This window comes from Mobula hypostoma, chromosome 14 (assembly GCF_963921235.1).
Source record: "Mobula hypostoma chromosome 14, sMobHyp1.1, whole genome shotgun sequence".
NCBI lineage: Eukaryota > Metazoa > Chordata > Chondrichthyes > Myliobatiformes > Myliobatidae > Mobula > Mobula hypostoma.
Window position 1 is genome coordinate 1,079,276 of NC_086110.1, and position 12,040 is coordinate 1,091,315.

Sequence of the window (12,040 nt, forward strand, 5' to 3'; positions counted from 1 at the left end):
TTGCTTCTCTACACCCTCAGACTTCAGGATGACAATTCACATCTTCCAGATGGACTAAATTTATCATTCTGACCATTTCTCTGCTGTACCTTCAATATCCACTCTACATAACTTTCTGCATCCCCAATTCCTGTAGTTTCATCAAGACATAGACATTCACCTGTGTCTTACTGACTGCTGCCAAAAATGTCTGTCAGGTACTGGGAAAAGAGTCAGATGGTCAGTGTATAGTGAGGAAAAGTAGTTGTTCGGAAGAATATCCACTCCTCCCCAACCCATAGGTACAGACTGAACTTGTATAATACAAAAATAGAAATATCTCCGTAATACCAGAGGTTATTCTTTATTTTATATTTATACTATGTGGCAGTGATAACAAAACATTAGGTGAAGCTTATTTCTTTACAAAAAATAATACACGTAAGATGGCATCCCTATTCAACTTGTCTGCTCCAGGACCCCTTCCTGAGTATGACTCCATTTCTTCCTCCACTCTCCCTGGTAGTTCATCATAGTACAGCAGCTGGAATATGGGACTATGGCACATCACAGGGCAGTGTGTGCCACAAAGGGAGAGCTTGCTGCCCAGTCAGCTAAAATCAAGAGAACCACAGTACAGACAATGAAAACCATTGCCAGGAGGTGGTGAGAAGGTGAGGGTAGTGGTGAGAGACCCAGTGCAGAAAGTAAAGAAAGGAGATCCCTGTTCCCAACACAGAAACAGGTACTGAGGGACCCCAATGCAGAGCATGCATGAAATAGCACAAAGGTTAGAGGTACCCATCTCAGGGTTGATACACTAACAATGACAGGGAGGCAACCAGTGCAGCCAGAGAAGAAGAATGGGCAAGCTGAAATCAGAAAAGATAGAAATATTGAAAAGGTAGTGAAATAGGGGAAAAGATGGAGAGTGTGGGAGCATGACCCAGTGCAGAGCAAAACCACAGCAAAATGAGTTGGGTGGAGGTGTAGTCACAAAGCAGAGCGGAGGTGAGGTTTGTTGGCTGAAAAGAAACATTTCCCAACTTTTCATATGCAGTATCAGTGAGAAAAAAACGCAGCAAATCTTCTGGCTTGTGTGTTATTCACGGTTTTAAATATCGTCTGCAGCTAAAGCTGAGTCACAAGATAACACCAACTTCACTAGCACATTGATTGGGACTGATCAATAAGCACTTAGAAATAATCAGTGCCTGCACTTGGTTCCTGTCATGCAAAACTAGGCATGGAAATAGCCTGAGGAAGCAAAACACTGAAGGGAGAAGTAGGAATGCTGCCACTTCTATAGACACAGTAAGCATAATAACAAGGGAAGTTAGGGGGCTTCCCAGGATTCATAGGTTACAGAGATGCACAGTAAGCTTCTACAACATATGTGCCTCCAGAAAGTCTGGATAGAAAAGCATTAGCTCCTTCAGACTGGATGTGAAATTTGCTGATGTTTGGCTACAGATCGACGTATGCATCTGCAGCAAAGACAAATGAAGGGCAGCCTGGCACTGCCTCTGAATGGAGGACAGATTGTCAACCCAATTAGAGAGGATCTCACCCTTACCCAGGGAACTCCACAATACAAGGATACCATTGCACCACTGTACCTCACACCAATGAGACCAAACAGTTCCTCCTTTATAACTACCCAATCCTTAATCCATAGGACATTTGAGCAGGTAAACCACTCGTACAAACAGAGAATTAGCTATTCTTTTCTGCCCATTCCACTTGAAGTGATTCTTATTGCACGAGCTTCTAGGCCACATTTAACCTACTGACTAAACACTACCCAACCTCAAGCACAAACAGAAATCCTTCAGTTTTGTTGTGTGGAATGATCAACATCAACACTGTGATCTTGACAGCGGTCTGTCTCTATAGTTAGACTGTAGACCCCATGTAGGTTACAACTGATAGCATTGGAACTATTCAGCTCCAACACTCTTAGCAAAATTCTACTGGGAGAGGATCAAATGGCCAAATTGGATGGAGCCTTACTGCAGACCTTGGGCTGTGTGAGTGAGTGGATTCATTCAGACATCAAGCAGACAGAAAATGAAGCTTTGAGCCTTCCACACTTACCAACACAGACAATGCAGGCCAGTGGAAGGAGCATCACCATCACTATACAGCTTGGGATTTGCAGGATTTTAAGATGCATAATAAGAGTCCCATTGCAAAGGATTCTATAAAGATTTACTGCTTTGTCACCAGTTCTGGGCCTGCAGCAAGCTAAGTAACCATCTGATGAGCAGGTTTAAGCAATGTCCCTACACTGCAGTATGGCCAAACGCATGAGCCTTCAAACATTTGCACTAAAAATAACATCTTCAGAAGATCTTCCCTTTCTTCTTGTTCTTCTCCATTGTTCTGTGGAGGATGGAAAGAGAAAGAAAGGATTTTAATCTCTCAGACTTAGCTGCACCTGGCACACAGATCAGGTGGGACAGTCTCGGACAGCAGTGAGGATAGAGCTGTGAAAACATGGCTTGCAGAAGTGTCCCTGCCCACATCCCCATAGACACATCCTCACTCTGTCCCACAACAGCTTGCTACCAACCAGTGCTTACCTCTCCCTCTCCCCTACACCCTTCACCCTTCAGTACACTGCTCCCTCTCTTCCATCATGTTCTTAGCTCAGAACCTTTCTTCCCATTCCCAACTCTTTACCAACCCACACAGCCTGTCACACTCACCATTACACCTTCCATCTGCTCACACACACCTCTCAGCATTTTACTCTAACACACACACGATCTCCACCTACACGCCAATCCACCTTTTCTCCACGTATTCATCTTGTATGCACACTGACACTCTTTGGTACAAATACCACTAACCTTGCTGCATCCAATTTCTGCTGTTCCAGTATACGTTGCTCTGCTTCCCAGGATGTTTTCTCTTCCTCAAACTGCTTCCTCTTCTCATCCAGTTCCTTGTACTGAGCCTCCAGGTTCTTCTTCATCTGTTCATGTCGGCGCTGCAGCTGCAGGTGCATAGTGGTAATGGGGGTGGGGGTGGGAGACAATTAAGCAGCGGCAGGAAAGGCAACTAGTGGTGGGGAAAGGGGGAGGATGAGAAGATGCAGAGTTGAGGCTGACGAAACAAGATGGGAGATGGGAAGAGAGGTGGGGCAAAGAGCAAGAGGGTTGACTGCAACAGGCAGGAAGAGGTGAGGGAGAAAGAGTGACATGGCGTGGGAAGGAGGGGTTCCAGGGAGTGAGGATACGATGATGGGAAGATGGAGTAAGAGGACGGCTCACCTCATGCTCTGAGTCTTTCAGTTTCTGCCTCTTCTCCTTGACCTTCATCTCAAAAACTTGTTCCATCTCCATCTCCATCTTCTTCATCTTGGCCACGTGCTCTTGACGCTCTTCCTCCATCTCAGCCAGAGGGCTCCTGCATTAATGAAAGCCAATTATCTTCTTAACTTTTACCTGTGTTGGGCAGGCAGTAAATAAGGCCAGACCAAGCAACAGAAACAAAATGCTGGAGGAACTCAGCAGGTCAGGCAGCATCTCTGGAAAAGAGTACGGAGCACATCAAGGGCTGCCAAACAAATGGAAATCTAAGCAACTCATTACTAATCCTTGGAACAACTTTCCATGAGGAAGTTTTCCATGCCAAGCATGATGCCTGTCTACACGGACCCTATTTTGTCTGCATTAGGCTGTATTCCTATATCACTGTAGATTTACACTTCCTTCCCTGAGGAACAAAAATTCTATTATGCTCCTTCCAACTTTACAAACCTCTGTAAGATCATTCTTCAGCCTTCCATGCTCCAGTCAGACAAACTCAGCCAGTCCAATGCCTCCAAAGAACTCAGGCCTCCAGGAAACATCCTGGTGAATCTCTCCTGCACTCTACTTCTACCACAGCCTTCCTGCAGGGTGATGACGACAACTGTACACAATACTCCAAATGAGGCCTGTTCAATTTACAGCTGCCACACGATGCCCCAAGCATCACTACCTTCTCTATCTGCAGTATGTCACCATTTTCAGGAAGTTATGAACTTGTCAGCGAGGGTCCCATTTACTCCACCTGTCCTACCAGAACTTGATTTCCCAAAGTGCATTACCTATGTATCTGAAATAAATTTCATCTACCATCATTTTATTCAACTTTCCAGCTGATCCATGTCCCACAGTATATAAACAATCTTTCTGCTAGCTACCACTCCACAGGCTTTCATATGGTCTACAGTAGTGGTCACCAACCTTTTCAAGCCCAAGATCACCTACCTCGACCTTAGTGAAAGGGAAGATCTACCTAGTAAATTGTTTAGAGAAAAAGCAGCTCAGATTGTACTGCCAATTTGAGGCCTTTTACTTGGGCTAATTGTATTTGAATTGCACAAAATACTTTTGTCAAACTTTCAAATTAATTCAAACAACACTGTAACTAGCATATCTTTCTTTAAGAATATTACAATACTTCACACATTTAATTCTAAGTTTCATTATTTAATTTTATTTCAACACGAAAAATAAATGAATAAAATGTGACTGTTGCACTCAGTGTGATGACTGGGGCTGAATACTTATTGCTGGTTCCCTGAAGTTCGGCTCATAACTACAGACAGTCTGTGAGGTGTCTGTCAGTAAGACAGCTCCTGTACTTAATTTAATAATTTTTCATCTGTGAAAATGCAATTTCACATAGATAAGTTGACCCGAAGTAGGCACTGACTTTTAGTGCTATAAAACCCATGCGCACACTGTGCATTGCTGGGGCCCCATCAGTAGTAATTGCCACCAGTTTATGAATAGGGTTGTCATTTTCACGGACATATTTTTAAACTCATTGCAAATATCCTCACCTCTCGTTCTCTCCTTTAATTGCAAAAGAGTGAGGAAGTCCTCCTTTGTTGTAAAATCCTGGAAAGCCATTCTGACAAATACACCAAGCTGAGCTGTTTGCATTACATCCAGGGATTCATCAAATTGTAGTGAAAAATATCCACGTCCTCTGACAGTGACTCTACCCTCCTTGTCACTGCTGGAGGGCCAAGCGGTATATTACGTATTGCAGTTGTGATGTTGTTTTTGTTTTTACAGTCATTAAAAACAGTCTCTGCGGTAATGGCCATTGCTTCCTTGAATAAATCACCATCTGTAAAAGGCTTCTTGTGGTTAGCCAAAAGGTGACTTACATGAAATGATGCTTCAATAGCAGCCTTATTTTGAGCAGCATGTTTTGTGAAAAATGATTGCTGGGCCTTCAACCCTGTTTTCAGCTCCTCAACTTTTCTGGCACGAATTGTGCTCTTTGGGGAGTAGGTGTCTTTAAATTTCTGGAGGTTGGTGTTGTGGTGCTGCTCCAGATTCCCTCTTTTAGTCAGTGCTTGTGTTTGGTGGCACAACATACATACACACTTGTCTTCCACCAAGGTAAATAGAAATTCCTCTTCCCATTCTGGATGGAATTTGTACGTTTTTGCCTTCTTCCGTGGAGCCTCCGCCATGCTATCAGGATATCACAAATGAGTGCCATATATTGATGTTTACAACAGTCTGTACTCTTACCCTGAGGTCCCCAACTGTTGATATTTTCTAACCAATCCCTGTCTCTCCAAGTGAACATAAATGTCATCCCACAGAATCTTTTCTAACAAATTCGCCACCACTGACCCAAGTATTCATTTAGGACTTCGCTCATATCCCCCAGGCTCCACAGATTACACCACTGGTTTCTGATAGGATCAAACCATTCCTTAGCTATCACCTTGCTTCTAGAAACATAGAAACACAAAAAGCATACAGCACAATATAGGCCCTTTAGCCCACAATGCTGTGCCGAACATGTACGTACTTTAAAAATTAGCTATAGTTACACGACTTCTATTTTTCTAAGCTCCATGTACCTATCCAGGATTTTCTTAAAAGACCCTATTGTATCCGCCTCCACCACAGTTGCCGGCAGCTCATTCCACGCACTCACCACTCTCTGCGTAAAAATCTTACCCGACATTCCCTCTGTACCTACTTCCTAGCACCTTAAAACTGTTCCCTCTTATGATAGCCATTTCAGCCCTGGGAAAAAGCCTCTGACTATCCACACGATCAATGCCTCTCACCATCTTATACACCTCCATCAGGTCACCTCTCATCCTCCGTCGCTCCAAGCAGAAAAGGCCAAGTTCACTCAACCTCTTCTCGTAAGGCATGTTCCCCAATCCAGGCAACATCCTTGTAAATCCCCTCTGCACCCTTTCTGTTGTTTCCACATCCTTCCTGTAGTGAGGTAACCAGAACTGAGCACAGTACTCCAAGTGGGGTCTGACCAGGGTCCTATATAGCTGCAACATTACCTCTTGGCACCTAAATTCAATTCCGTGATTGATGAAGGCCAATACACCGTACGCCTTCTTAACCACAGAGTCAACCTGCGCAGCTGCTTTGAGCGTCCTATGGACTTGGACCCCAAGATCCCTCTGATCCTCCACACTGCCAAGAGTCTTACCATTTATACTATATTCTGCCATCATATTTGCCCTACCAAACTGAACCACCTCACACTTATCTGTGTTGAACTCCATCTGCCACTTCTCAGCCCAGTTCTGCATCCTATCAATGTCCCGCTGTAACGTCTGACAGCTCTTCATACTATCCACAACACCTCCAAACTTTGTGTCATCAGGAAATTTACTAACCCATCCCTCCACTTCCTCATTCAGATATTTATAAAATTCACGAACAGAAGGGGTCCCAGACAGATCCCTGAGACACACCACAGGTCACTGACCTCCATACAGAATATGACCCATCTACAACCACTCTTTGCCTTCCGTGGGCAAACCAATTCTGGATCCACAAAGCAATGTCCCCTTGGATCCCATGCCTCCTTACTTTCTCAATAAGCCTCATCAAATGCCTTGCTGAAATCTATATACACTACATCTACTGCTCTATCTTCCATCAATGTGTTTAGTCACATCCTCAAAAAATTCAATCAGGCTCGTAAGGGACGACCTGCCCTTGACAAAGCCATGCTGACTATTCCTAATCATATTATACCTCTCCAAATGGTCATAAATCCTGCCTCTCAGGATCTTCTCCATCAACTTACCAACCACTGAGGTAAGACTCACTGGTCTGTTCCCAATTTAAACTTCCAAGTTACTGCTTGATAGCCTCATATTTCCCCTTACTCCAATTAAATGCTTTTCTAACTTGTCTGTTCCTATCCCTCTCCAATACTATGGTAAAGGAGATAGAACTGTGATCACCATCTGCACTACTCTCCCACTTCTACTAGACGTAAAAGTGTTTTTAGGATTTTCTTTAATCCTACTCGCCAAACTCATGTAATGGCTCCTTTCGCCCTCCATTGTTCCTTTAAGTTTTTCCTGTATCTCCCATAAACTTCATCCATACCAATTTCCTACACCTGATATACTTCCATGTCTCTGACCAAACCTTCAATATCCTTTGCTAGCCATGTTTTCCTAGACTTACCATGTTTGCTTCTCACCCTTGCACGTTGACTCTGAACATTTACTATTCCACTTTTAAAGGTGTTGCTTGCCCCCCTCCCCTGCCAGCTGCTCACAATTCTCTCTCTCCCATGTTTAGTCTTATACCTTCAAAATCCGCCTTCCCAAAGTTTATGGTCCTAATGAGGATCAAACCTTCTCTCTCTCCATCACAAGGCTTATTGAACTATGCAACACTCACAACACGCTGGAGGAACACAGCAGGTCGGGCAGCATCCGTGGAAACGATCGGTTGACGTTTCAGGCCAGAACCCTTCGTCAGGACTGAAGAGGGAAGGGGCAGAGGCCCTATAAAGAAGGTGGGGGAGGGTGGGAAGGAGAAGGCTGGTAGGTTCAGTTGAAAAACCAGGTCCCACCCTCCCCCACCTTCCTTATAGGGCCTCTGCCCCTTCCCTCTTCAGTCCTGACGAAGGGTTTCGGCCCGAAACGTCGACTCATCGTTTCCACGGATGCTGCCCGACCTGCTGAATTCCTCCAGCGTGTTGTGAGTGTTGCTTTGATCCCAGCATCTGCAGATTATTTTGTGTTATTGAACTATGGCCACTGTTCCCATAGGATTCCTGCATAGACACTTGTACATTCTCATTCCTTAAGGTATAGATCCTCCTTGCTTGAGTTCTCTACATCCTGCACCAGAAAATCCTCTTGCACATATCTCATGAATTCCTTGCCACCTAAGTCCTTTGCACTGGAAATTTCAGTCAAAATTGGGAAAGTTATAATGCCCAAAGACAATTCTGTTGAAGAGTCCGAGTCCAAAATGTTGGCTCTTTATTCCTCTCCATAGATGCTGACTGAGTTGTTGAGTTCCTCCAGTACTTTGCGTCCGTTATCCCTTATAATCTTATTACTTACTGGCACACGTGCATAAACTTATGTTGGATATGTGTCGCAAGATAACTTGGTTACAGGCAGTATCTATTCCTCGCAGGACTTGTTACTGACTTACCTGGTAAGGCGGCCTTTTGTCTTACTGGCATCAACCCCATTACCCGTCACAGCTGCCAGCTTCCGACTTCGATAGTTCTCATAGTGGACATTGTTGGTGATCTCCTTCAGATCCTGCATGTGTGTCCTACAATAGGATAACACAGCTTAAAGCTCTCTGAAATATCTGAACGGAGCACAACTCAACATTATATGCACTCTCATTTGTAGCTGCCTACAAAATCTTCACAAATCAGAGCTCCTAAATCTGCAGCACTATTTACTATTGGCACTATTTCATGGCCGGTCTACTTCAAACCGCTTATTCTTCAATGGCCAAAATGATCTCAGCAACATACAGAAATATACAGCACAACTTACCTCTACCCACTGTGACGTCTATCTACACTAATCCATTTGTCTGCATTAGGTGTGTATCCCTCTGCCTATCCCATCCAAGTACCTGACTAAATGCCTCGTCTGACAGCTTGTTCCAAATTTTTCCCACCGTGTGGAAAGCTTACCCCTCAGATCACTTTCAAGTTTCTTCTCTCCTCTTAAACCTGGATCCTCGAGTTCTAGACTGCCCTGGCCTGAGGAAAAAAGGCCCTATGCTCCTCATGACTACAAATTACAAGGTCATTCCTCTGTTTGCAATGTTACAGTGAGAATAAACTCATATTATCCAATCTCTCCTTAGACCTACACTCCTCCACGCCAGGCAACACCCTGGCAAATCTCTTCTGCATTCTATCACTCAGTTCTGATCAAGGGCTCCACGAAAATATTAATACAGTTTCCCCTTCACAATTGTGAATGACCTGCCAAGTGCTTCTGGCATTTTTTCATTATGTTTCAGATTTTCAGGATTACAATTCATTCCTCAATAATCCATAGCATCACAGGAAATAAATACCTCCCTGATCTAATATACACAGGTGTTCACTACCAGATCATCAGCTCTCAAGGAACACAGCACAGTACATCAGAACAACAACATTATCCTACAAACAGAGATCTCCCTTCACTCCCAAGAAACTTGGCCCAATTCTCTGATATAAAACTTGCCAAAAATGCAAATTATTACCAGATCAACTTCACCCTTCAGGGCAGACAACAACTTATTCTCTACAACCCCAAAACACAGCTCAGTAAATGAGAGTGAAATATTGTATATACGTAGCTCATGGTCTGAGATTATTTAGTATTATATAAAACAACTGGTTGCCTTTAAGGATGCTGAAGTCGGAAGCACTTGGCAATTAAATGGAAATTTCACATGGAAATTAAAATGCTACTAAAAGGAAAACAATTTAGTTGGCTGCAGTGAAAGAATAATGTGTCACTAAATACAGCTACAAAGCAGCAGGCAGCTTTTGTTGAAAAAACATGATTCAGTGATTCATTGTTCCTTGTTTGATGAGCCTTACCTGATCAGCAGGTTGCGTAAAATGGAGAAATCGCAGTGGTCGCCATTTTCAACTGTAAAAGATTGAAAAAAATAAACTTGTTTATATCCGCAACACACAGACTGAGCTAGCTGCTCATCTCATACCAGCAATTTCTTACTCTTTCGTAGCTACCTCTCAGGAGATGAACCTCAAGGTTGTATAATGTATAAATACTTCGATAATAAATGTACTTTGAACTTTGAGTTTGAACGAATAATGACCAGGTGCCACTTATTTTGTGTCCTTTTCTCTGTCTGCGCCACTAATATAGAGGAATCTGGTTATTAAACAGTGTAACAGGATTTAATGCTTAACTGGGGATGTAATATTTATATACAAAAATCTAGTTTTTTTATGATCACACACTGATTTGAAGCCATTCCATTGAATGGTAAATCCATTAGGAGACAATTTTATCAACTACAAGGCAGACATATGCGGGCAGAAGATTCATGAACTTGAGAGACTGGGAAAGAACATATTCCCAAAGACACAATCAGCTGGAAGAACTTAGAACTCAGCATCTGTGATAGGAAATAACTTGCTGGCATTTCAGCTTGAAACCCTGCAGCAGGACAGATACACTGTTACCTAATCCTGGTCAGTGTCCATCTCCTACAAATACTACTCCACCCAGAGTTCATCCAGCAGAGTGTTTGTTGTTCCAGAAAACAACATCTACAGTCTGTGATATCATATTTCCAAGTCTTTTTTTGCCTCATTACTTAATTACACGGTTAACAATCAAACCATCTCAAATATAAAATTATTAACTTAATTACTGGTTTATATTGGTGTGGTTTTGGGTCACTGAATGGTGAAACTGAACTGAAGTTATATTACCTAATCCTGTTCCTACTGTGAATTGGTTTTGTGGAAAGTGGGTTAAGGCTGAAATCCAGATGACCTTTAACACAGAACATAGGAAAGTAGAGAGCACAACTTAAACTAAACAGAACTTTTACCTTCTGCCACTCCCCATGGATACTGCCGACCTCTGACCTTTTTCCCACTGACCTCAAAGACAAGATTGCTTCCAACAACTGCCAAGGGTATTCGATCCTTGGGAGAGAAGATACCATCATGAGATATCATATCGAAGGGATCACAGGTTCTAACACCAGTACACAATAAATAGTGGGTGACGAACTCAGGATCAATGTCTGGTCCAGGAGCACCGTGGCAAATGTGGTCACACAATGTCTAGTCCAGGAGTACATGGCGAATCTGGTCACACAATGTCTCGTCCAGGAGTACCGTGGCAAATGTGGTCACACACTCCAAGCAGCGTTTCTTTACTTTTCCAATATTTTTATTAGTTTCTACATAGAAGAATACATAGTACAAGGAAGTATATATAAAAGGTCAAAAAAGATTTTAAAACTACCAATTACATTATATCTATCCATAATAACAATCTCGTTACCTCGTATTCATGTAAGTTAATCAAAAGTTATACTGAAATATACTAATTCATTACAAAAAAAAGAATCTAACCCCTACCAAGACCGAAGCTGTTTATTAAGGAGAAAAAAGGAAAAATACCTTCTCATATAATAAAAAATAATAACAGCCAACATCTGAACTTAAACAATGAATTGAAGGTTTTGAAAATAATTCAAAAAAGGTCCCCAGAATGTTTGAAAGTCTTGACGAGATTCAGAAATTGAACAGCTAATCTTCTCTAAATCTAAGCATGACATAATGTCGCATAACCATTGAGCATGAGTAGGAGGAAAAACATCTTTCCATTTAAACAAAAGCGCCCTCCTAGTTAAAAGAGAGCTAAAGGCCAAAATATGTAAATCAGATGTCTTAAGCTTGATACCTTGTCCGGCAACAATACCAAATTGGGCCGTCAGAGGATTAGGCTTAAAATTGACTTTGAAAAGTAAAGAAAAAGTTTGAAAAACTTTGTTCCAATATTTTTCAAGACTCGGACAAGTCCAAAACATATGAATTAATGAAGCTTCTCCATTATTATATCTGTCACAGTAGGGAGATATATATGAATAAAAACGAGATAGCTTATCCTTAGACATATGAGCTCTATGTACCACGTTAAATTGTATGAGGGAATGGCGAGCACATAACGATGAAGTATTAACCAGTTTAAAAATTTCATTCCAAGTTTCCTCAGGTATTGATGTCTGTAAATCTTATTCCC

The 12,040-nt window shown here is 42.4% G+C and overlaps 1 protein-coding gene across 1 annotated transcript in view; it reads right to left on the reverse strand.

The window, feature by feature from the left end:
* Positions 1 to 301: 301 nt before the first annotated feature.
* LOC134356053 (septin-7-like) overlaps positions 302 to 12,040 on the reverse strand; it is a 90,969-nt gene continuing 79,230 nt past the window's right edge. Inside the window, exons 8-13 of the mRNA XM_063066574.1 lie at positions 10,839 to 10,935; positions 9,853 to 9,904; positions 8,445 to 8,570; positions 3,258 to 3,393; positions 2,835 to 2,980; positions 302 to 2,364 (exon numbers count right to left, since the gene is read on the reverse strand). Of these exons, the coding sequence (XP_062922644.1) occupies positions 2,325 to 2,364; positions 2,835 to 2,980; positions 3,258 to 3,393; positions 8,445 to 8,570; positions 9,853 to 9,904; positions 10,839 to 10,935 (597 nt within the window). The 3' untranslated portion in view covers positions 302 to 2,324. The remainder of the gene's footprint in view (positions 2,365 to 2,834; positions 2,981 to 3,257; positions 3,394 to 8,444; positions 8,571 to 9,852; positions 9,905 to 10,838; positions 10,936 to 12,040) is intronic.